This window comes from Lupinus angustifolius, chromosome LG16 (assembly GCF_001865875.1).
Source record: "Lupinus angustifolius cultivar Tanjil chromosome LG16, LupAngTanjil_v1.0, whole genome shotgun sequence".
NCBI lineage: Eukaryota > Viridiplantae > Streptophyta > Magnoliopsida > Fabales > Fabaceae > Lupinus > Lupinus angustifolius.
This window is the reverse complement of record NC_032024.1, coordinates 13958990-13985563: the sequence shown is the minus strand read 5'-3', so window position 1 is coordinate 13985563 and position 26574 is coordinate 13958990. Positions and strand designations below refer to the sequence as shown.

The 26574-nt window shown below is 34.5% G+C and overlaps 4 protein-coding genes across 4 annotated transcripts; 3 read left to right on the top strand and 1 right to left on the bottom strand.

The window, feature by feature from the left end:
• LOC109329342 lies at nt 1-11383 on the top strand (the record flags this gene model as incomplete). The annotated part of the gene is made up of 4 exons (XM_019563013.1): nt 1-813; nt 4781-5593; nt 9561-10373; nt 11324-11383. Coding segments are annotated over 4 exons (2499 nt in total), but the record flags the coding sequence as incomplete, so codon positions are not given.
• On the top strand, nt 11425-14307 carry LOC109329059 (calmodulin-like). Its single transcript, XM_019562721.1, has 3 exons — nt 11425-11523; nt 12188-12557; nt 13937-14307. The coding sequence occupies exons 1-3, from the start codon at nt 11448-11450 to the stop codon at nt 14058-14060; spliced, it is 570 nt and encodes a 189-aa protein (XP_019418266.1). The 5' UTR covers nt 11425-11447; the 3' UTR covers nt 14061-14307.
• Nucleotides 17489-18364, bottom strand: LOC109329341 (STOREKEEPER protein-like). Its single transcript, XM_019563011.1, has one exon. The coding sequence runs from the start codon at nt 18362-18364 to the stop codon at nt 17489-17491; it is 876 nt and encodes a 291-aa protein (XP_019418556.1).
• On the top strand, nt 20001-20697 carry LOC109329340 (probable E3 ubiquitin-protein ligase RHC1A). The gene has a single exon (XM_019563010.1). It carries the CDS (start codon nt 20107-20109, stop codon nt 20695-20697), a length of 591 nt encoding a protein of 196 aa, XP_019418555.1. The 5' UTR covers nt 20001-20106.

The following is a 26574-nucleotide window of genomic DNA, read 5'->3' as shown; positions in this document are numbered from 1 at the left end:
GATGACATGTTGATCGCATGTAAGAACATGTCAGAAATAAAAAGCTTAAAAGCTCAATTGAGCTCAGAGTTTGAAATGAAGGACTTAGGAGCTGGAAGGAAAATTCTAGGAATGGAGATTCAGAGAGATAGAAAAGAAGGGACGCTCTTTCTATCACAAAAGAAGTATATTGAGAAAGTGTTGGAACGATTTGGCATGCAAAATGCTAAACCAGTCACTACTCCATTGGCGTCTCATTTCAAACTTTCAATGGCCTTGTGTCCACAAACTGAGAGCGAAAATGAGGAGATGTCAAGTGTACCTTATGCTAGTGCAGTTGGCAGTCTTATGTATGCCATGATATGCACTAGACCAGATATTGCACAAGCAGTAAGTGTGGTAAGTAGGTATATGGCAAGTCCTGGTAAAGTTCACTGGAAGGCTGTGAAGTGGATTATGCGCTACCTAAAGGGTACCATGGATATTGGCTTATTGTATGGAAAAGTCAAAGGTGTTGGAAGTAAGGTCATCGGATATGTTGACTCAGATTATGCCGGAGATTTGGATAAGCGAAGATCACTCACTGGATATGTTTTTACACTGTGTGGTTGTACTGTTAGTTGGAAAGCAACACTACAATCAATTGTTGCTTTATCTACAACTGAAGCGGAGTACATCGCAGTAACAGAAGCTGTAAAGGAAGCCATTTGGGAGAAAGGTCTAATTGAAGAGTTGGGTATACAACTAGAAGAAACAACCATCTACTGTGATAGTCAAAGTGCTATACATCTCACAAAAAATCCAATGTATCATGAAAGAACAAAACATATTGATGTTCGGATGCACTTTATCAGAGATATCATTGAGAAAGGAATTGTTAAAGTGGAGAAAATACCCAGTGCAAATAATCCTGCTGACATGATGACGAAACCAGTTCCAACAACGAAGTTCAGGCATTGTCTGGACTTGATTGATGTCCAGAATCTCTAGTGGGCATGAAGAAGAGCAACATGAAAATAGTTATGATAGTCTTTTAGCCAAGGTGGAGATTTATTAAATATTGGCTTAAAAGAAAAAGAGAATGATGTGGCAAAAGAAGTGGCTATGATGAAACATTCTTGTGGCCAAGTAAAATGAGTGGCTATAGTGTAACCTCTTTTGTAGCCAATGAGAAGAAGAGGTTGTGGTGAAGCATCTTTGTTTTTGGCCATAGGATCCTCAAGGCTTTGGCTATAAATAGGAATGCTCCAAGCCATTGTAAGACACACCAATATTCTAGCCTTAGTGCATATTCTCTCTTCTTCTCTTGTTCTAATATTGTGAGGAATATTTTAGTGTTTAAGATATAAGTGAGTGAGAGTGATATTGGGTGTACTTGGGTTTTGGGAAGTGAGTGAAACACTTGAGTGAACTTGTAATTCTCTTTTATCATAGTGATAATATCATTGTTGCTCTTCAACCGTGGACGTAGGCAAATTGCTGAACCACGTTAATTTCTCGGTGTCATTTTCTCTATTATATTTTCTCCATATGTCTTCCGCATCAACAAACTGGTATCAGAGCTCGTAGAGCTCTTGCATGCTAAGCCGTACGATCTAAAAGAAAATTCTTAGTATGCTCTGTGTTTGCAGCATTGTCTGATCTTACACACCAGAAAAGAATTGTTCTTGTTACTAGAAAGGTATAATAGTGTGAAAGTGCATGTCTAGGAAAGTTCTGTCTTAGGAAAGACCTGGTATTTAAGCGTGTCTGTTAAGACCCACCTCTCTTTCCTGGGAGCTTTCCTGGTGTATGTTCACGGACTACGATACTGTTCTGGTATACGGTTATCATGGCGAGTGCTAAATTTGATTTGGAGAAATTTAATGGAGAAAATGATTTCAACCTATGGCGATTGAAGATGAAGGCTCTACTAGTTCATCAAGGCTTGGGAAAAGCCTTGGAAGGTAGAAACAAGTTACCACAGAGTCTGACCGAGGACGAGAAGGATGAAAACCTGGAAAAAGCACATAGTGCAATTTTGTTGTGCTTGGGAGATGAAGTTCTACGAGAAGTGTCAGATGAAACTACAGCTGCTTCATTATGGTTGAAGCTGGAAAGCCTGTATATGACGAAGTCACTCACCAACAGGCTGTATTTGAAGAAAAGAATATATACCCTTCAAATGCAGGAAGGAAAACCCATAAAAGATCATCTGGATGAATTTAACAAAATTATTCTTGATCTAAAGAATATTGATGTTAAAATTGAAGATGAAGACCAAGCAATTCTTCTACTATGTTCCCTTCCAAGTTCTTATGAGCACTTCATCGACACCATGATGTATGGTCGAGAAGATCTGACCTTAGACGAAGTAAAGGCGGCGTTGCACTCAAAAGAACTGAAGAAAAGAGTATCATATTCGAGATCTGAAGGCTCAGGTGATAGTCTTTTTGCCAGAGGAAGAACAGAGAGGCGAAATCAATTTGGTGAAAGAGGGAAATCTAGGTCCAAGTCTAAAGCGAAACCTAGAAAGTATAAATGTTTTCATTGTCATAAGGAAGGTCATATAAGAAAGAATTGTCCAGAGCGCAAAGGCAAGGAAAAGATTTGTGAATATGGAGATGCAGCTGTAGCAAATGACTATGATAGTGCAGATGCACTAATAGTCTCAGAGCACGATTCAAAAGATGAATGGGTACTTGATTCTGGATGCTCATATCACATGTGTCCCATTAAGGATTGGTTTTCAACTTACCAACCCTTAGATGGGGGCAAGGTCCTTTTGGGAAATAATGCTCCCTGCAAGGTCATTGGCATCGGCTCAATTAGAATCAAGATGTTCGATGGAATCGTAAGGACGTTGACAGATGTAAGGCATGTTCCAGAATTGAAGAAAAATCTGATTTCCTTGGGAACACTAGATTCAAAAGGTTATAGCTACAAAGGTGAAGGTGGAGCTATAAGAATATCTAAAGGCGCTATGGTTGTAATGAAAGGAAAGAAAGAGAATAGTCTCTACATGCTACAAGGAAACACAATCACGGGTGTTGCTGCTGTCTCATCAACAAGTGATTATGATGTCACCAAATTGTGGCATCTAAGAATGGGTCATGTTAGTGAAAGAGGCCTAGCCGAGTTGGCCAAGCAAGGATTGCTATGTGGTCAACAAGTCGGGAAGGTAGACTTCTGTGAACATTGCATTTTTGGGAAGCAATGTCGAATAAAATTCAACAATGCAGTTCATCGAACAAAAGGCACGTTGGATTATGTACATTCTGACTTGTGGGGTCCTTCCCAAGTACCTTCTCATGGTGGTAGGAGATATATGCTAACTTTCATTGATGATTATTCAAGGAAGGTTTGGATCTTCATTTTGAAACACAAAAGTGAAGCATTTGTGAAGTTCAAGCAGTGGAAAACCTTGATCGAAAAGCAAACTGGGAGGAAGATCAAGCGACTGAGAACTGACAATGGCCTAGAGTTTTGTAGCAGAGAATTCGGAAACTTTTGCAAGGATCATGGTATTGTCAGACATTATACTGTGAGGCACACTCCTCAACAAAATGGACTTGCAGAACGGATGAACAGAACCTTACTTGAAAGGACAAGGTGTATGTTGTCAAATGCTGGATTGCCAAAACAATTCTGGGCGGAAGCTGTCAATACAGCTTGTTACTTGATCAACAGATGTCCATCAACGGCTATTGACTTTAAAACTCCAGAAGAGATGTGGTCGGGTGTTCCTGCAAATTATGATAATTTGAGGATATTTGGTTGCCCTGCATATGCTCATAACAAAGAAGGAAAACTTGATGCAAGAGCATTGAAATGCATTTTTCTTGGATATCCTGATGGTGTAAAAGGATATAAGTTGTGGTGGCCAGAGAAAAGAAAATGTATTATCAGTAGGGATGTTACTTTTAATGAAGCTGAAATGCTAAAGCCTCATAAAGAGTCTTCAAGTGAAAACAAAGACCCTAGTATCTCGGAGAAGGTGGAGTTTGAGGTGGAGTTTGAGGTGGAGCCAACGAAGGAAAATACATTTGATCAAGAAGAAGAAGTTCATGATGCATCTACTAGTAGTGATGTATCCCAATTGCAACATTATCAGTTGGCTAGGGATAGGCAAAGGAGACATATAAAACCTCCTGAGAAATATGGTTATGCTGATCTGGTGTCTTATGCTCTAAATGTTGCTGATGATATCAGCAATTGTGAGCCACAATCATATGAAGAAGCTATCAACAATAAAGAAGCTTCCAAATGGATTTCTGCCATGAGAGAGGAAATTGAGTCTCTTCATAAGAATCATACTTGGGTTCTTGAGAAACGACCAAAGTCTCAAAAGGTTGTTGGATGCAAATGGGTCTTCAAGAAGAAGGAAGGAATTCCTGGAGTTGAAGATGCAAGATTCAAAGCGCGATTAGTGGCCAAAGGTTTTACACAAAGAGAAGGAATTGATTTCAATGAAGTTTTCTCCCCTGTGGTAAAACATAGCTCTATTCGCATCCTACTTGCCATTGTAGCTCAATTTGATATGGAACTTGAGCAACTAGATGTCAAAACAGCATTCTTGCATGGTGAGTTGGAGGAACAAATCTATATGAAACAACCTGAAGGATTTGAAGTTCAAGGGAAGGAAGATCATGTTTGCTTACTGAAGAAATCCTTATATGGCTTAAAACAATCTTCTAGACAGTGGTATCGACGGTTTGACACCTTCATGCTCGAAAATGGCTATTGTAGAAGTGAGCATGATAGTTGTGTCTACTACAAGAAGCTGGCAAATAAGTCATTTATCTATCTCCTTCTTTATGTTGATGACATGTTGATCGCATGTAAGAACATGTCAGAAATAAAAAGCTTAAAAGCTCAATTGAGCTCAGAGTTTGAAATGAAGGACTTAGGAGCTGGAAGGAAAATTCTAGGAATGGAGATTCAGAGAGATAGAAAAGAAGGGACGCTCTTTCTATCACAAAAGAAGTATATTGAGAAAGTGTTGGAACGATTTGGCATGCAAAATGCTAAACCAGTCACTACTCCATTGGCGTCTCATTTCAAACTTTCAATGGCCTTGTGTCCACAAACTGAGAGCGAAAATGAGGAGATGTCAAGTGTACCTTATGCTAGTGCAGTTGGCAGTCTTATGTATGCCATGATATGCACTAGACCAGATATTGCACAAGCAGTAAGTGTGGTAAGTAGGTATATGGCAAGTCCTGGTAAAGTTCACTGGAAGGCTGTGAAGTGGATTATGCGCTACCTAAAGGGTACCATGGATATTGGCTTATTGTATGGAAAAGTCAAAGGTGTTGGAAGTAAGGTCATCGGATATGTTGACTCAGATTATGCCGGAGATTTGGATAAGCGAAGATCACTCACTGGATATGTTTTTACACTGTGTGGTTGTACTGTTAGTTGGAAAGCAACACTACAATCAATTGTTGCTTTATCTACAACTGAAGCGGAGTACATCGCAGTAACAGAAGCTGTAAAGGAAGCCATTTGGGAGAAAGGTCTAATTGAAGAGTTGGGTATACAACTAGAAGAAACAACCATCTACTGTGATAGTCAAAGTGCTATACATCTCACAAAAAATCCAATGTATCATGAAAGAACAAAACATATTGATGTTCGGATGCACTTTATCAGAGATATCATTGAGAAAGGAATTGTTAAAGTGGAGAAAATACCCAGTGCAAATAATCCTGCTGACATGATGACGAAACCAGTTCCAACAACGAAGTTCAGGCATTGTCTGGACTTGATTGATGTCCAGAATCTCTAGTGGGCATGAAGAAGAGCAACATGAAAATAGTTATGATAGTCTTTTAGCCAAGGTGGAGATTTATTAAATATTGGCTTAAAAGAAAAAGAGAATGATGTGGCAAAAGAAGTGGCTATGATGAAACATTCTTGTGGCCAAGTAAAATGAGTGGCTATAGTGTAACCTCTTTTGTAGCCAATGAGAAGAAGAGGTTGTGGTGAAGCATCTTTGTTTTTGGCCATAGGATCCTCAAGGCTTTGGCTATAAATAGGAATGCTCCAAGCCATTGTAAGACACACCAATATTCTAGCCTTAGTGCATATTCTCTCTTCTTCTCTTGTTCTAATATTGTGAGGAATATTTTAGTGTTTAAGATATAAGTGAGTGAGAGTGATATTGGGTGTACTTGGGTTTTGGGAAGTGAGTGAAACACTTGAGTGAACTTGTAATTCTCTTTTATCATAGTGATAATATCATTGTTGCTCTTCAACCGTGGACGTAGGCAAATTGCTGAACCACGTTAATTTCTCGGTGTCATTTTCTCTATTATATTTTCTCCATATGTCTTCCGCATCAACAAACTGGTATCAGAGCTCGTAGAGCTCTTGCATGCTAAGCCGTACGATCTAAAAGAAAATTCTTAGTATGCTCTGTGTTTGCAGCATTGTCTGATCTTACACACCAGAAAAGAATTGTTCTTGTTACTAGAAAGGTATAATAGTGTGAAAGTGCATGTCTAGGAAAGTTCTGTCTTAGGAAAGACCTGGTATTTAAGCGTGTCTGTTAAGACCCACCTCTCTTTCCTGGGAGCTTTCCTGGTGTATGTTCACGGACTACGATACTGTTCTGGTATACGGTTATCATGGCGAGTGCTAAATTTGATTTGGAGAAATTTAATGGAGAAAATGATTTCAACCTATGGCGATTGAAGATGAAGGCTCTACTAGTTCATCAAGGCTTGGGAAAAGCCTTGGAAGGTAGAAACAAGTTACCACAGAGTCTGACCGAGGACGAGAAGGATGAAAACCTGGAAAAAGCACATAGTGCAATTTTGTTGTGCTTGGGAGATGAAGTTCTACGAGAAGTGTCAGATGAAACTACAGCTGCTTCATTATGGTTGAAGCTGGAAAGCCTGTATATGACGAAGTCACTCACCAACAGGCTGTATTTGAAGAAAAGAATATATACCCTTCAAATGCAGGAAGGAAAACCCATAAAAGATCATCTGGATGAATTTAACAAAATTATTCTTGATCTAAAGAATATTGATGTTAAAATTGAAGATGAAGACCAAGCAATTCTTCTACTATGTTCCCTTCCAAGTTCTTATGAGCACTTCATCGACACCATGATGTATGGTCGAGAAGATCTGACCTTAGACGAAGTAAAGGCGGCGTTGCACTCAAAAGAACTGAAGAAAAGAGTATCATATTCGAGATCTGAAGGCTCAGGTGATAGTCTTTTTGCCAGAGGAAGAACAGAGAGGCGAAATCAATTTGGTGAAAGAGGGAAATCTAGGTCCAAGTCTAAAGCGAAACCTAGAAAGTATAAATGTTTTCATTGTCATAAGGAAGGTCATATAAGAAAGAATTGTCCAGAGCGCAAAGGCAAGGAAAAGATTTGTGAATATGGAGATGCAGCTGTAGCAAATGACTATGATAGTGCAGATGCACTAATAGTCTCAGAGCACGATTCAAAAGATGAATGGGTACTTGATTCTGGATGCTCATATCACATGTGTCCCATTAAGGATTGGTTTTCAACTTACCAACCCTTAGATGGGGGCAAGGTCCTTTTGGGAAATAATGCTCCCTGCAAGGTCATTGGCATCGGCTCAATTAGAATCAAGATGTTCGATGGAATCGTAAGGACGTTGACAGATGTAAGGCATGTTCCAGAATTGAAGAAAAATCTGATTTCCTTGGGAACACTAGATTCAAAAGGTTATAGCTACAAAGGTGAAGGTGGAGCTATAAGAATATCTAAAGGCGCTATGGTTGTAATGAAAGGAAAGAAAGAGAATAGTCTCTACATGCTACAAGGAAACACAATCACGGGTGTTGCTGCTGTCTCATCAACAAGTGATTATGATGTCACCAAATTGTGGCATCTAAGAATGGGTCATGTTAGTGAAAGAGGCCTAGCCGAGTTGGCCAAGCAAGGATTGCTATGTGGTCAACAAGTCGGGAAGGTAGACTTCTGTGAACATTGCATTTTTGGGAAGCAATGTCGAATAAAATTCAACAATGCAGTTCATCGAACAAAAGGCACGTTGGATTATGTACATTCTGACTTGTGGGGTCCTTCCCAAGTACCTTCTCATGGTGGTAGGAGATATATGCTAACTTTCATTGATGATTATTCAAGGAAGGTTTGGATCTTCATTTTGAAACACAAAAGTGAAGCATTTGTGAAGTTCAAGCAGTGGAAAACCTTGATCGAAAAGCAAACTGGGAGGAAGATCAAGCGACTGAGAACTGACAATGGCCTAGAGTTTTGTAGCAGAGAATTCGGAAACTTTTGCAAGGATCATGGTATTGTCAGACATTATACTGTGAGGCACACTCCTCAACAAAATGGACTTGCAGAACGGATGAACAGAACCTTACTTGAAAGGACAAGGTGTATGTTGTCAAATGCTGGATTGCCAAAACAATTCTGGGCGGAAGCTGTCAATACAGCTTGTTACTTGATCAACAGATGTCCATCAACGGCTATTGACTTTAAAACTCCAGAAGAGATGTGGTCGGGTGTTCCTGCAAATTATGATAATTTGAGGATATTTGGTTGCCCTGCATATGCTCATAACAAAGAAGGAAAACTTGATGCAAGAGCATTGAAATGCATTTTTCTTGGATATCCTGATGGTGTAAAAGGATATAAGTTGTGGTGGCCAGAGAAAAGAAAATGTATTATCAGTAGGGATGTTACTTTTAATGAAGCTGAAATGCTAAAGCCTCATAAAGAGTCTTCAAGTGAAAACAAAGACCCTAGTATCTCGGAGAAGGTGGAGTTTGAGGTGGAGTTTGAGGTGGAGCCAACGAAGGAAAATACATTTGATCAAGAAGAAGAAGTTCATGATGCATCTACTAGTAGTGATGTATCCCAATTGCAACATTATCAGTTGGCTAGGGATAGGCAAAGGAGACATATAAAACCTCCTGAGAAATATGGTTATGCTGATCTGGTGTCTTATGCTCTAAATGTTGCTGATGATATCAGCAATTGTGAGCCACAATCATATGAAGAAGCTATCAACAATAAAGAAGCTTCCAAATGGATTTCTGCCATGAGAGAGGAAATTGAGTCTCTTCATAAGAATCATACTTGGGTTCTTGAGAAACGACCAAAGTCTCAAAAGGTTGTTGGATGCAAATGGGTCTTCAAGAAGAAGGAAGGAATTCCTGGAGTTGAAGATGCAAGATTCAAAGCGCGATTAGTGGCCAAAGGTTTTACACAAAGAGAAGGAATTGATTTCAATGAAGTTTTCTCCCCTGTGGTAAAACATAGCTCTATTCGCATCCTACTTGCCATTGTAGCTCAATTTGATATGGAACTTGAGCAACTAGATGTCAAAACAGCATTCTTGCATGGTGAGTTGGAGGAACAAATCTATATGAAACAACCTGAAGGATTTGAAGTTCAAGGGAAGGAAGATCATGTTTGCTTACTGAAGAAATCCTTATATGGCTTAAAACAATCTTCTAGACAGTGGTATCGACGGTTTGACACCTTCATGCTCGAAAATGGCTATTGTAGAAGTGAGCATGATAGTTGTGTCTACTACAAGAAGCTGGCAAATAAGTCATTTATCTATCTCCTTCTTTATGTTGATGACATGTTGATCGCATGTAAGAACATGTCAGAAATAAAAAGCTTAAAAGCTCAATTGAGCTCAGAGTTTGAAATGAAGGACTTAGGAGCTGGAAGGAAAATTCTAGGAATGGAGATTCAGAGAGATAGAAAAGAAGGGACGCTCTTTCTATCACAAAAGAAGTATATTGAGAAAGTGTTGGAACGATTTGGCATGCAAAATGCTAAACCAGTCACTACTCCATTGGCGTCTCATTTCAAACTTTCAATGGCCTTGTGTCCACAAACTGAGAGCGAAAATGAGGAGATGTCAAGTGTACCTTATGCTAGTGCAGTTGGCAGTCTTATGTATGCCATGATATGCACTAGACCAGATATTGCACAAGCAGTAAGTGTGGTAAGTAGGTATATGGCAAGTCCTGGTAAAGTTCACTGGAAGGCTGTGAAGTGGATTATGCGCTACCTAAAGGGTACCATGGATATTGGCTTATTGTATGGAAAAGTCAAAGGTGTTGGAAGTAAGGTCATCGGATATGTTGACTCAGATTATGCCGGAGATTTGGATAAGCGAAGATCACTCACTGGATATGTTTTTACACTGTGTGGTTGTACTGTTAGTTGGAAAGCAACACTACAATCAATTGTTGCTTTATCTACAACTGAAGCGGAGTACATCGCAGTAACAGAAGCTGTAAAGGAAGCCATTTGGGAGAAAGGTCTAATTGAAGAGTTGGGTATACAACTAGAAGAAACAACCATCTACTGTGATAGTCAAAGTGCTATACATCTCACAAAAAATCCAATGTATCATGAAAGAACAAAACATATTGATGTTCGGATGCACTTTATCAGAGATATCATTGAGAAAGGAATTGTTAAAGTGGAGAAAATACCCAGTGCAAATAATCCTGCTGACATGATGACGAAACCAGTTCCAACAACGAAGTTCAGGCATTGTCTGGACTTGATTGATGTCCAGAATCTCTAGTGGGCATGAAGAAGAGCAACATGAAAATAGTTATGATAGTCTTTTAGCCAAGGTGGAGATTTATTAAATATTGGCTTAAAAGAAAAAGAGAATGATGTGGCAAAAGAAGTGGCTATGATGAAACATTCTTGTGGCCAAGTAAAATGAGTGGCTATAGTGTAACCTCTTTTGTAGCCAATGAGAAGAAGAGGTTGTGGTGAAGCATCTTCGTTTTTGGTCATACAATCCTCAAGGCTTTGGCTATAAATAGGAATGCTCCAAGCCATTGTAAGACACACCAATATTCTAGCCTTAGTGCATATTCTCTCTTCTTCTCTTGTTCTAATATTGTGAGGAATGTTTTAATGTTTAAGATATACTTGAGTGAGAGTGATATTGGGTGTACTTGGGTTTTTGGGAAGTGAGTGAAACACTTGAGTGAACTTGTGATTCTCTTTTATCATTCAAGTGTGAAGTCCCACATTGGATAGGTAAGGAGGAGTGAAAAAGTTTATAAGAAGGAAAGGCCCATGGAACTAATGTCTTAAGGTTTTGGTTTAAGACGTATGTCTCACTTGTGACTCTTCACTCTTCCCATACTCATGTAACAATGGAACTCCTCGGTAGTCGGAGGCCCCGGTCGCAGTCCGGTCCAACATGTGTATTTAAGGTTGAGGTGGGATGCTAAGTAGATTTATGGCAGATAACATGTAAAAGGTGAGATGTTACTCCATTATTACAGTGACACCCTCTAAAACTCTTACGATCATTCACCTTTTTCTCCAATGATTATTCTGGCATTGCTAAAAAAATAGTATCTAAAGAATGCGAAGGAAAAGAGAATGAGATGCGGTTATGAGCATAGCTCCACCTGACTATATATATAAGCCTCACTCGTCCACTCAAATATTTCATATTATTCCATTCTCTCTCTCAACAATGGCAGACCAACTCAGCCATGACCAGATCACCGAGTTCAAGGAAGCTTTCAGCCTCTTTGACAAAGACGGCGATGGTCTCTTTTCTAAATATACCTCTTTCTTCTTCTTCTTTTTTCATCATGTAGGACTCTTTATTTATTTCTTTTACTTGTTTATTGGGATGAGAGTGAGCCTCCGCCTGTGAGCTCGATTTAAATCCCAGAAACAGTCTCTCTATTTGCATGGGTGAGTACCTCGGTTCAAATCTCGTAAACAGTCTTTCCAGTTGCAGAGTAAGTTTGTGTACTTCTAGCCTTCCCCCACACCCTACTAGGGGTGCAAGCTGCAATGAATTGTCTGAAATATAGAGTGACATGAGTACAAACAATTTCATATAACCACTGGTGCACAAAATATTATTTGCATACCGTGGGAAACACGTTGCTCTGCCACTAGGTCATCCATTGCATTTTTGCTGTGATGGACTATGCATTTAATATTTCGTTCCTAATATTTCTCATCTTGGACTATGCATTTTTGTTGTGATGGAATATGCATTTTTTGAGGTTGTGTTGTATCCACTGTTCCCAAGTACATGGTTCATTTTGTTTGCAGTCATCACCTTTTCATTATTTTGATGAGTTTCTGTCTGAGATGAACACAGTATGCAGTATTCGGCCCATAAGGTTAATGAGAGAATCGGGTAACTATGATCATATCCCTTGTTTGTGTTTTTAACTATTTCTTTTCGTGCTACAGGTTATATTACTACCAAGGAACTCGGGACTATAATGCGAACACTCGGGCAGAACCCCACTGAGGCAGAGCTTCAGGACATGATAAATGAGGTTGATGCTGATGGCAACAGTACAATTAATTTCCCAGAATTCCTCCACCTGATGGTACGTCAGATGAGAGACACTGATTCAGAGGAGGAGCTTAAGGAAGCTTTCCGTGTGTTTGACAAGGATCAGGATGGCTTTATTTCTGCCGCAGAGCTCCGCCATGTCATGACAAATCTTGGTGAGAAGCTGACAGACGAAGAAGTTGATGAGATGATTCGCGAGGCTGATGGTGATGGTGATGGGAAGATCAACTATGAGGAGTTTGTCAAAGTCATGACCGCCAAGTAAGGACCAATCGAACCATAAACCAAAACTCGAAAAGCATATAAAAAGAAAAGGGACATGGCAGATAAGTTTTGATGACAATTCTGTTTCAATTAGGACATCTATAGTTTTTGTTGGTTGAGTGTCTATTTTATTGTTTGCTTTAATTAGTGCTGCTCATTGCTCACTAATTTCCTACTTGTTTGCTTTGTCCCTTGTTTTAGTTGTTTGGATTAGCTTTTGTCTCACCATGAATTGTTACTTCTCTTTTCATCTTTTTTATTAACTATTATGAACCTAGAGCTATTGGATGCAATTTGTGTTTTTTTATACTGGTTGCATAGATATTACTTTCGTTTCAAAAATGTGATAATAACTGCAACTTAAAGCATTATTTGGAAGGTTTGTTGATCACTAACATAATAACCTGTTTTTTTCTACAAACTCTTGTTAGAGCACAGGTAACACAATCTACTTTTAACATTCCAAGCTTCAATATTTTTCCTCAATACCTTTAAGTTATTGAATAATCAGAATGTTTTAACTTGGTTTTAGTTTAGAAATAGAAATTTTGGTTTTGGTCAACATAACTGTCACAAAATGCTTGAGGGAATGTTATTAGAGTAACCACTCATAGTACACACTAGTTGTTGTCTCCAATGTTGGATTCACAATATGCCCCACCATCTTCTGGCACCTTACAATTGTGCTTTCTTTGGATCAACGACTGTAACAATTGATGCTTTAAGATATTACAAAATGGCATCTTTTATTGATGCTTCACATTAGTTGGAGGCAGAATAAACATGATGTATTTGGATTTTAAATGTGGTCTATGTCTCCTTGAGGCACTGGTCTTTTGGCATCTAGAAAGCATGGAAACAGACACCAGAGAAACAAATACATAAAATAATTAATTAAAAGATATATAAAGAAGAAATCAAAGATTCGCTAGTTATGTTTTTGCTTGTAGTTAAAAGTGTTATGTCACTATAAATAAATAAATAAAATGTTATATATGTCATTGTATTTTGCATTTTATTTAGATTTTCATATCACTTTCCTCTCTTATACTGAAGAGGATTATGACTCAAAGTATTGCAATATTGATATATAGGCAATCCTTGTTCCTTGCAACAAGTTAGACATATGCCCAAATAGAATAAACTAAGTTGTCAAGTGGTCGAAAGCACTAAGCCATAATAAAGAGATCAATAATAAGCTAAGCCCAAATAGCTAAATCAGAAAGAACAGGGAAAAAGAGAAGGAATAAAATGGATTAGCATCTCATTGCATAACATGGAGTATATCACAATGTTACACATGATGCATATGTGTTTGTCATAAGGATTAGACTTCAGTAACTTGGTACCTTTTTATTTTACTTTGTTGTCTACAGAATGAGGAAAAGGAAGATCGTCAAGGCTGGAAGACACAACTATGGTGCTAGAGAGGCTTCTTCAAGGTATAAGAGAGGCCGTACTCGTACCAGAGATCGCATACGTGAATGTTCGATCCTTTAAATGTAATTCAAACCGATCGATGAGACTTCTCTAAAGTAAGTTTCACTTGTGTACTTAGACGAGTCTAGCCGGAAACTTACTTCTCTTTCATGCCGGAAACTTACTTCTCTTTCATGAATATGAATGATTTATGAATTTGTACCATTAGGTTTCTCTTGTAATAATAACATTGAGTTGTTACAGTGTGCATATGGTAATAATCATCAACTACAATGAATAGAAACAAATAAAATAGTTCAATTATATATCTGCCTTGGTTTTGGGTGTTAATTTCATGAGGATATGGTGCTCAAGAATCACACGGTTGACCAAAGTTCCAAAATAAACTCCTAAATGTTATAGCTACTTGTTCAATTGAAGCTGCAAAACATATCAAAATTAAATGTTAAGAAGAATAAATTATTGTGCAGTCCAATTTCTGATTAAGGCCTTATCTAATGGAAGCTTAGGTTATAATAACTCGAATTCAGTTCTTCAATAAAAAATAGAAGCTTATTTTTCAGGTAAAATGTAATGAGTTAGCTTATTTAAATTCATGAGTTTAGCTTATTTAGCTATAGTGCAAGGTGTTCACGAGAAGACAAGAAGAAAGGTGAGTACAGTTACTGTTTGTGTTAGGGAATTGAAGATAATTGGAACAAAGATTGCCAAAGAAGAGGGAGAGTAGTTAAGTCACACAAGTCTCACATGATATGTTTAATGAATTAATGTGTGAGGGCAACATGGATGACCTGCAACAAAGAAAACAGACCTCCAGACAAGCCCCTCCATATCGTTTGACGATAACGATTACGGCGATATCATTTGGGGCCATAACGACCCTTTGATTGTGACTAGTCGGATCCACAACAGAACAGCCAACATACTTTTCATTGACTATGGGAGTTATACCATGTTCGGGACCTCTTCGACAAAGTTATGTTGAACGAAAAAGACCCCACCACATATGATGGCAGGTCGTTGTTTTCACATGTGAAGAGGTAACCCCAAAAGGCCACATTGATTTGTGGCTCACATTGGTAGAGCATCATGTATTTATGTATGACCATCAAAACCAGATTCTTGATGGTTGACTTAAAGTTAGTATACAACACCATCATTGGTCAACCGACCCTAAATACTCTAGAGACGACCGTCTCCATGGCTACTTAGCGATGAAAATGCTAATCTTAAGACCTTCGGGTTTACATAATGAGTGGGGATTAACAAATCAGCAAGAACTACTACAATAACAATCTTGACATCACTTGGAGCCCTTCGCGCCAGCCACCCCAACAAAAGAAACAATCGGAAGTGGATGCCCAAACCGATGAAGGATACAAACACCCACAACCTGAAGGAGAGAAAACATAGTGAGGGTTGGGCCAAAGGCATAACAAGTGGTCTACATTGGTTATACTCTCCCCCAAAGCCAGAAACAAGAATTGGTCAAGTGGCTTCAAACCAATAGACCTTATTTCTTAAGTGGCCACTGGCCACTAACATGCCTGATATAGACCCAACCTTTATCTGTCATTACCTAAAGTTATACCACAGGCCAAACCTGTCAGCCAGAAGGAAAGAAAGATGGGCACTGCAAGGAAGGTGGTCGTCGGGGAAATTTTTGAAGGAACTCCTATGGGTGGGATTCATCAGAGAAATAAGCTACACAAGCCGGTTATCCAACATGTTGGTAGAAATCAAGGAAGTAGAAGATGTGCATGGACTACATGAACCTTAATAAGATATGTCCAAGCACATATATATCCCCTCCCTAATATCAATCATTTAGTCAACAACTCATACATGTCTTTCATAGATGCTTGCTCCGAGTACAACCGAATTCCTATGTAATTTGGATGAAGAAAACAACTTTTATAACAAACTAGGGAACATAATACTACATGGTCATGCCTTACGGATTAAAAAATGCATGAGCCACTTATCGGGGGATGATGAATAAGGTTTTGGAAAAGCAAATCGGACGAACCATGGAAGCTTACATGGATGACATGATTGCATAATACTAGTCGAACATAATGAAAACATACAATCAAGTCTAAAATGCATTCAGAACTTGAGCACATTACATAGCTCATTGTTCTACGTATCAGTATATGGGTCTTATCCATTTACAGTGCACATTTAGCCAATTTAAACAATATTTTCCTAACACAGCTTGATCAAAAATTAATTCATGTATCTGTAGTGACTAGTGACACCATTTAATGCATGAGCTTTATGTAATTACCACCCAATCATTTTACAAGATTAAAATGCAGCTTGGAAGAAAGCACATAACAGTAAAAATTAAACTATAATTCATACTTTTGGAAACGGACACAGCATGGTAGCAGCATACCACAAGATCAATATGATTTCTTAAATGCTATTAGCTATGAATCAAGAATGAAATCAAAAGTTAAAAGAAAATATGAGAATTCAGAATACTGGAGCAAACAGTCCACAGACCACAATCATATCTGCCTACCACAGCTGTTCTCATATCACATTTTTGTCATTTAGAACATATAACCACATAAGGTTAACAAGATATGAACCCTTTAGACTGTTATTTCATTGGTATATAGTAATGATCAAAACAATAATTGAAATAAAAATAATAATTAAGCATAATACTAATGTAAAATAAAACTAATATTATGATAATCATACCATGACGACAAAAGGGTATTTCAGTGAATGAGGCTCCTACCGAATGGGGTCAGGGGAGGATAGATGTATGCAGCTTTGCCTCGCAAGTGGAGAGATTGTTTCCAGGATTTAAAACCCTCTTGGTAACTAAGAGACAACCTTACGGTTGACAACAAGTACATGTAAATATATGACTTTAACATTGTGTAAGTTTCAAGTTTTAAGCCATATTGACACTATCAAAAACAAAATGCAGCAAACAACGAAACCCAAACAGAAAATTGTAACATGTATACCACCAATGCTGACTTATCCTGTTATGTCATGAGTGTCTAGCAAGTCAGTGAGTAACATGAGTGTATTCTTATTTTCATACAACAACAAAATCTTATTCCACTATGTGGTGCTTCTATATCTCCTTCATACTATACATAGCTGGCCTAAGCCCGGATAAAATGTAAATGCTATGTTAGGCAATCAACAATTAATGTATATCTTTGTCGAATCTATGGATGAACGATGTATGATTGTTTTCATAAGTAAAAAAAATCAATGTCATGAAATTCTAAAGGAAAACTAAAATAAAAAAGACATTAAATATAACCAGAACATCATTACTTAAAAGTAGCCAGTTTTGAAGTCAGAAGACTATTTCAAATGAACAAACTTACAAAGCAAAAGATCATAGATACCATGTACAAGATTACCAAAAGATTACACAAAACATAGAGCTAAAGTAGCTCTAATCACATTGCACCAAAACATACACCAGAATAGTAAAAAGGGTACCAGCCCTAATTCTTTGATGACTTCCTTGCCTCAAGCATCAACCGAGCCTGTTTAGCAACTAATTCCGCACGTCTCACAGAAAGCTCTAACTCAGCATTTTGAAATTCCTTCCAAAGCACCTTCAACTCTACCCTATCCGATTCTCCAAGTAGCTCTATCCCTTCCTTTTTAGCATCCTTGTCGAACCCATTCAACTGAAACACTTCCATTAGATACAGAGTTGTTTTGCTATCTTTTTCGTCATTTTCAATCTCTTCATCTTTCCCCACATCCACTATTTTCACATGTTTTCCTTCTTTAGTTTCATCAGACTCTGCTTTTTCCAATGTTCCGTTTGAGTGTCCACCTTCTGTGTTGCCCCAAATCTTCTTTGATAATTCAAATAATTCAGAATCATGAGCATTAGAGAAAGAAGGATTCTCACTATTCTTCAAGAACTTCAACTTCAACTTTCGAACCTTCTCCTTCAATTGAGTACTTGAAGCTTCCACATGCAGCGATTTCTTAATAAAATTATGAAAATCATTGATAAACTTATGAGGATGAGTGCCATTTTCAGAAATGAACTCATGCATGCCTTTCAGTATGATAAGTTCATCATCAAAGCTCCAAAAACGGTGAAAGGGAGGCTTTGAATCTGATCCTTCAATCTTAGTCCGTTTTGGACTCAAAGGATCACCGTTACTTTCATTTGGACGCTTTGTGTACTTGGAATCAGAGGATATTGGTTCGTGATTGGAAGTGGAAATAGAAGGGGTTTTGGAAAGTGTTTGAACCTGATCAACATGGGTTAGATCTTCTTCAACATTGTTTACTTCCTCTTCCAGTGAAGCTGGTGGGGTTGGAGTAGGATGAGAAATTGATCTCTGCTTCTTCGCCATCGGGGTTAGGAATTTTGTTTTACCAAGAAAATGAGAGTAGAAATGGTGGCAAAATAAGTATCAAACACGCATGATATATAGACAAAAATAAATGACGCATGATATATAGACAAAAATCAATGACGCATGATATATAGACAAAAATAAATGAGGCATGATATATAGACAGAAATAAATGACGCATGATATATTGACAAAAATAAATGACGCGTGGTTTTGGAAGAAATTGCTATTTTCCATTATCTTTTAATTATGAAATTAAAACAACATTTCTGAACCGGTGAAAATCACAAGACATTTTCCCGGAAGCAGAGAGAGATTTCTTCTACATATTTTTTCTTTTCTATCCTTCTCTCTTGGTAACTAAGTTCACACTCAAACCTTTTCCCTTTCCTTGATTTGTCTGTGTGACTATTTTAACGTTTTTTTTTCAGTAGATTTTGTATGCAATGAAATTAATATGGTAATTTTTTTTTGTTTAACCCACGGTACTCATAACCATATAGAACTAAATCATTTTAAGGTGTATTGTTATCCTTTTTAATGAGCGTTTTTACTTGGAACTGAACTTTTGAACTTTTAATTTATCTAAGTATCTAATATGATATACTTCTAGACCAACAATTTATTTGGTAATTAATCTGGTAATTGGAATAATGTTTTCTTATTCGATTGAAAACCCATTTTAAAGTTTTGTGCTTTATAACTATCATTTTTCTTAGCTGGGTTTCAATGCTACACAGTCTGGATGAAAATTGATTTAATTTCATTTTGTGTATGTGAATTTGCATAATGTTGTTTCATGTGCTAGTAGCTCTAATGTCGCCTTTCTAGAGTTCATATCAGTAATACATTTTCTATCACATAATATTATATCACTCCATGTTTTATGAAATATGATTAATCAAAAAAATATTTAATATTAATCTTTTTAACTTAAATATATTTTTATCAATCAATCACTATTATTATTCATAATAGATTGAGTGATACATAACATAATACAAGAAATATGCTCTCTTTCATTTATGATTCTCTCATTACCGGGACAATTAGGCTCTGTTTGATTTGCTAAATCTTATTTACATTTCTTGTTTTATTAATATTCATAAGATAGTGTGTCATCATTTCAGACCTTGCAATGGTAACTTATCACCAAAAGTCATCATTTTAAATGTTGAAAAAGTCTTTTCACGTGCAAAGCTAAATCTGAAAACATGAGATATAAAATTAGTATAAGGTTAATATTAAACCTTAAATTAGTATAAGGCTAACATAATAAAATATCAGTATTTATCTGATTATGATGGCAAAAAAAATGTATGCACGTATCATTGTATCATCAATATTCATATTTAATCATTATTCACTTATCAAAAAAATTAATTCAAATAAATGATAGATAATATTATAATTGCATATAAATCTTTATACTGATGATACATAGATGTTATATTCATATAAAAAATTTACGATACATTCGTGAGTTTTCAAAATATTCTATGAAGTGCCCAACAAAGATTCATATTAATCACCTAACACATGTTTCAAAGTTTGTGTGCTTCATAGATTAAATTTTCAGGACTTATTATCTGTTTATTTATGTCTATTTTATAACTCATTTTTTAAAATCTATTGATGGCTGTTTTTCTGAAGGCTATATTTGGTGTATTGAAGGAAGTGGAATTTTGGTGTATTTTTTACAAATTTACAATTTCAAACACTAGTGAAAGAGAGAAAGCATGTCAAGTGGAATAACACATTGGTGTTATACATGCAGCCAGCCAGTTGAATTTATTGAAGGGATAGATATGGTTTGTCCTTATTGTGATGGAGGCTTTTTGCAAGAACTTAGTGAGATACAAGTAATTGGAACACCAAATTATGCATTTTCATCATCACATTCACAAGACTTTGATCAAATGCCTGAATCTTTAGTGGAACAATTTGTGGAACAACTCACTTTTAATGATGATCAACCCGGGCCACCACCCGCATCGCAAGCTTCGATTAATGCGATGCCTACAATTAAGATCTCAAATGTGCATCTTCAATCCGATTCACATTGTCCAGTTTGTCAAGAAAAATTTGTTCTTGGCAACAAGGCTAAGAAGATGCCATGTAATCATTTTTACCACTCTGATTGCATTGTTCCTTGGTTGGTTCAACATAATACATGCCCTGTTTGTCGCATTCCGATGCCATCACAAGAACGTTCTCGTTCTCATAGTAGTCGAAATAGGGGAGAGAGAAGTGGTAGAGAGAATAGACGACGTAATCATGGTCGAAGGAATCCATTATCATTTTTATGGCCATTCAGTTCTTCTGGTTAAAACAGCTACAATAATCCAACCTAACATATATTGAGATAAGTATGTATGGAGCAAGGTTTTAAATGGTCTTTTTTACTTGAAGTATACTTTAAGGATTTTTTTTAGGATGAATTAGTTATTAAACTATCATATCTAATTTCATTTGATTTCATGTAATAAACCTTTTGAGCTTTTTAAAGAAAATAAATTGCTAGTAGTGATTAGGAGATGTCAATAACTTGCTTTTCTCCATTACTATCTTTAGAGCATAAAGCATGATCATGCTTCATAAGACGAGAAGGTCTTGTTTGGATGAATTATTGGATAAATTATTGTTTAGACTAATTGAATAGTGTTGAAAATATTTTCTAGAATAGAACATGTGGTCTCGAAAAAATAGTTAGTATTAAATTAATTTAAGTCAATGATTAACCAAATGAGGCAAGCCAAACTCAACTTGATTCAACTCATTTCCACAAGAGTAAAAGCATGAACCACTCAAGGAAAATTTATATGGATAGTATATTTTGATTACACTATCACATGTCTAGTGTAACTTTTTAACTTTTTTAGAAATAATAGGATTAGTGTAACTTTAATGGAAATCGTATATGTTATTCACGATTTTAAGGTTGTGGATCAGGAATGCAAATTTTGGGGGAAGTCGTGTCTCCCATGTAACTCTAACTTACCATGTAAAGCAATAACTACATAGTAAATTTGTTATTAATTTACAAATTAAAGGAAATTGTATTTAAGGAACACAATTTTTTTTAACAAGTGGAACTCGTGCAGGGAAGCACGACTTCCCTCGGGACTCTCATTCTTGATCACGACTTCACTTAAATGGAAGATAGCATACACGTATTAAAGTTATACTAATTTTGTAAATTCTAAAAAAAGTTATAGTAGATATATGATAGTATAGTCAAACTACACTATGCACATAAATTTTCGGTCACTAAATGACATGATTGTTGGACATGCTCTAAAGGGGAGGTAGCTCTTCATCGAGTAAAATCATCTCCAATACGGAAGTGCGTTGAAAAATAGAATTTTCTTCTCTAGTACCTCACAGTCTACCCACAACCAGAATAATGGAAGCAATTCAGTCTATAGACCCTTGGTAACTAGAAGTCTCATTTCTTCTCCTGGGTATGTTGTCCTTGTAATTTAAGTGATGCTTCTGAAGTTTGTATTTCAAATTTGTTCTCAAGCAAGATTTATGGTAGATAGGAGTTTTGAAATATATTTATATGAAAATGATCATGTGTCCAAGATAATTTTGTCTTTATGTAAATAGTCAATTAATGATCATTCTCAGCCAAGAGGTATTTGTAAAATGGTAAATTAATGACTAAATTATACTGACATCTCCTGAGTTTTAATGAAATTACACAAACTATCATTCACTTTTCTACACCTACACAAACCTCTCATTGTTTTTATATTTTCATTACACTGACCATCACTGCATAAGAAATAAATGTAATTTTTTAAATAAAAAATGTGATAAATGCAATTAAGTTAAACAAAACATGATATATTGTGTAGACAAGTCTAAATAATATAAAAATCAATGTATTTTATTATTTTTGGTTACAAAATGTATTAACAATTTTAAAGAAATATTGTTTAAATCGTTCTTATAATATAGTGTAACGAACCAAAAATAATAAAGAAATATTGACTTATATTATTTGAACTTGTCTCCACAATATATCATGTTTTGTTTAACTTAATTGCGTTTATCAATTTTTTGTTTTAAAATATTACATTTATTTATTATGTAGGGGTGGTCAGTGTAATGAAAGTATAAAAATCAGTGGAGGTTTGTGTAGATGAAAAAAGTGAAAGATAGTTTGTATAATTTTACTAAAACTTAAGGGTGTCAGTATAATTTACTATAAATTAATTTATGAAAATGTGTATTTTCATTATTTTAGAGAAAAATCTTTTAAGAAAAAATCTTTTCTCGGACCCATACACCACCATTATGGAGCTTCCAACTATCGAAGAATTTGCAGTTAAGGGAATAGTGAAGAATCACCCTTGAACTATTGCCTTTGATATTACTTGCTGTACTCATCAACGATAGGAGAGTATTTTCATTGTTATCAGACTTATGAGAAGAATAAAAAGTTACCCATAAGTGGGTCATATATCTTGAGCCAAAAGTTTAATTCAATGATACATTACACATTATATCTTACCAGTCTACCTTGTCGAGTGTCTGTCGGTCACGTTCTTATTTTATAGTACTAAGTAATTAATTTTTATATACTTCATTTTGTAGCATTAAAATGTTTTTTTTGTATTGTATTTACTTTGTATTATATATTTTTGTCTTTATTTGAACTAGTGTGTACAGACACTTCGTGTCTGCCGGTAAATATTGTGTGATACTACATATTTAATTTTTATATATTATATTTTTTTGTTTATGATAATGTTTTATTTAAGGTGAGATATGTGGTTAATTAATGTATTGGTGGTAGTTTCTTAGGATTATATAGTTTTTTGTAAAAATTAAATAATGTTAAGGGTAATATAAAAAATGAAAATTATACCATGAGCGAAATTATCTCATATTTTGGCTTTATATATAGTATAGATATGCAACTTATTATTAATATGTTTGAGGTGGTTACATAGGATATATGGTTTTTTTAAATTAAAAACTTGAAGAGCAAAATAGAAATATATAAATTATGTCATGGTCGTTACATCATATTTTGACTTTATATATAGTATAGATATAGATATCATTAGTTTCTAAATAAATGAATAAGTGTCTCTTTTTCAGGATATTTTATAATCATATCCAAACCTATCTAATTAATAAGAGATATATAAGTAGAAAACATTACTATATTTATTATAGAGAGATAAAGATGAATAAAGTAGTAAATATAAATAAAAAGTAGTATTTGTCTAATTTTAAGTGCCATATTTATAGAAAATAAATTTATTGTTTCTATTATCTCTTTCATCTAAAGTTAAAAAGAATTTTAATTGCTACTTTTTAAAATTTTACCCTTATTTATTACTCTCTTGATTTACCTAAATAGTGGACAAACATGACAAGATAGTGGGTGAGACGGGTTTTGCCAAATTCACCCTACACCCATCGAGATCATGGCTAGTTCGTGGGCAAGTTTGAAGTGTTTGGGGTGAAAACTGATACCCAAATTAAATTTGCTTATATTTCTATTTTAAAACAGATAATACATTATTTCACATAATATATCAACATAAAATTCAAGAATCTAAAAAAAATTCAACATAAGAATTAAATCCTAACTTCAACAAAAATATGTGACTTTAACTTCATTCTTTAATTATATATACTTCTATACTATTAATAAAGGGAAAACACAAAATAACTACCCATCATGGTGTAATTTATGTTTTCCTATTTTGCCCTCAATATCTTTTTATTTTAACCAAAAAACCATATAATATTATTTTCTTATTTTATCCTTGTTATCTTCTTATTTTAAAAGTGTATTTAAAAAATTGAATATTAGACCAATTGAATAAATTCAACCGTAAATTTAACGCAAAAAATTATATTTGAATTTACAAAATACAAACTACACATTACAAACGATAGGAAAGCAAGTTGACAGGCACGACAATACATGTCAACACGTTAGTTATTATAATGTAAATTATTTAATTTTTATATGGAGTGAGTTTTGAGGCTGAGGTAAGTAGTTACAATATTAAAATGGCTGACTCCCACTTTTGTGAATTCATACTAGTTTATATTTTCCTTAAATTTAAACAAAGTGAATTTCCCAATAAAAAGTAGGTCGGATTGGGTGGATATCCATAAATTTGAATTTTATTATCATGCTTAAAAGCATAAATAAGTACATAAAAAATATATTTAATAGAAAAAAACAATGTAAGTAAACATGTGTATTACTTTTCCTACCTTATATGTTTTCCTATAATTAGAACTAGCGTGTTGACATGCATTGTCGTGTCTGTCAACACACTTTCTTATCGTTTGTAATGTATAGTTTGTATAATTTAAATATAATTTTTTGCGCTAAATTTACGGTTGAATTTATTCAATTTGGTCTAATATTCAATTTTTTTAAATACACTTTTAAAATAAGAAGATAATAAAGATAAAATAAGAAAATAATATTATATGATTTTTTGGTAGAAATAAAAAGATATTGATGGCAAAATAGGAAAACACAAATTACACCATGATGAGTGGTTATTTGTGTTTTCCCTTTATTAATAGTAAGTATAGAGTATAGATAGGGCCATGGAATATCATTTAACATTATTTGTTTAAAACAAACCCATATATGAATAAAAGTGTCATCTATTAATTAAAAAAATATCATTTAAATTAGTTTTGAAAATAAAATTTAATGTCAATACTTTGCATTTAAGTAGTTTCTATGTTTATTTTTTATTTGTTTGGTAATTCATTTTAATTTCTATCTTTATTTTTTAACTTCTATTTTAGAGTACACATTAATAAATTTCAGACTTTAGTAATTATAAAACAAACTGTTACATACTTTTTATATTTTAAAATAATGACATGTTAATCTATACTTCTATACTAATAGATAAATGGAAAATATAAAATAGTTACCCATGATGTATTTTATGTTTTTCCTATTTTATCTTTAATAACTTTTAATTTCATGTTTATCTATACTAATACTAAAAACATAAAATAACTATTCATGAAGTATTTTATATTCCCCTATTTTATCTTTTATAACTTCTAATTTCATGTTTATCTATACTAGTAAACATAAAATAACTACTCATGGCGTATTTTATGTTTCCCTATTTTAATTTTTATAACTTATAATTTCATATTTATATAATTTCTATAATATATATATATATATATATATATACTTCTATTCTATATTTATACTATTTATTTATTTATTAATAAATCAAAAACAAATAATAACTAACTCATGACATAAATTTTATATTCTAAATTTATCTTTTGTAATATCTTTCATTAATAATTAATATAAACTTCCACATATTATTTTTATTGCTTTAATTTTTTATATTAATATATTATTAATCTTTCATCACAACACTAGTAGCTATAAAAGTAAAATTGCATTGGAATTCAATAACCAAAGAATTTCTTCATTGAACTTCTTCAAGCTACTCGATATTCTTAAATGTTAAGCAATTGTTACTATAAATTTTGACTAAAACGCTCCACTTAATTTATATTTATGTATAGAAAACAATAAATTTATGGAGATTACATTAAAGATAGAGAAATGTGAAGCAAACAAGAAGAGTGTTCAATAATAGTATAGCTGGAAGAAATATAAAAACAATTTACTTTTGCAAACATAAAAAGATTTGAAATAATATGTGAAAAAAACATAATTAATATATTATATATATGAAACATGACAATAATAAGACAAACATAAGAGCTTATTAGGGTAAAAGTAAACTATATGAACAACCAATTATGCATCCTATATGATTAAAAAAATGTTTGAAATTTATGACAACTATTGCCCTATCCTTTCATTTTGGATCGAGATCCGCTCCATATTCATGTGGATACTGTGGAGTCTATTACTTATGGTTCATTGGATATACAATGAATTCACGGTAAAGGTATGTAAATATTCGTAATATCATTAAATTTATAAAAGTTTTGGGTGAAGGTATGCGAAGTTTATTCATAATATATGATCATTAAATAGTGGGATATGTAGTGATGTATAAAATATTTTCTCATTTGATTTTTGTGATATAATAGAAAAATATTATAAAATTATGTAACCTAATTGCATTTTAAAAAAAAAAATCTGACAACTAAAAATATTAAAATAAAGCAAATAAATAAGTAAAATATTAAATATTAAATTA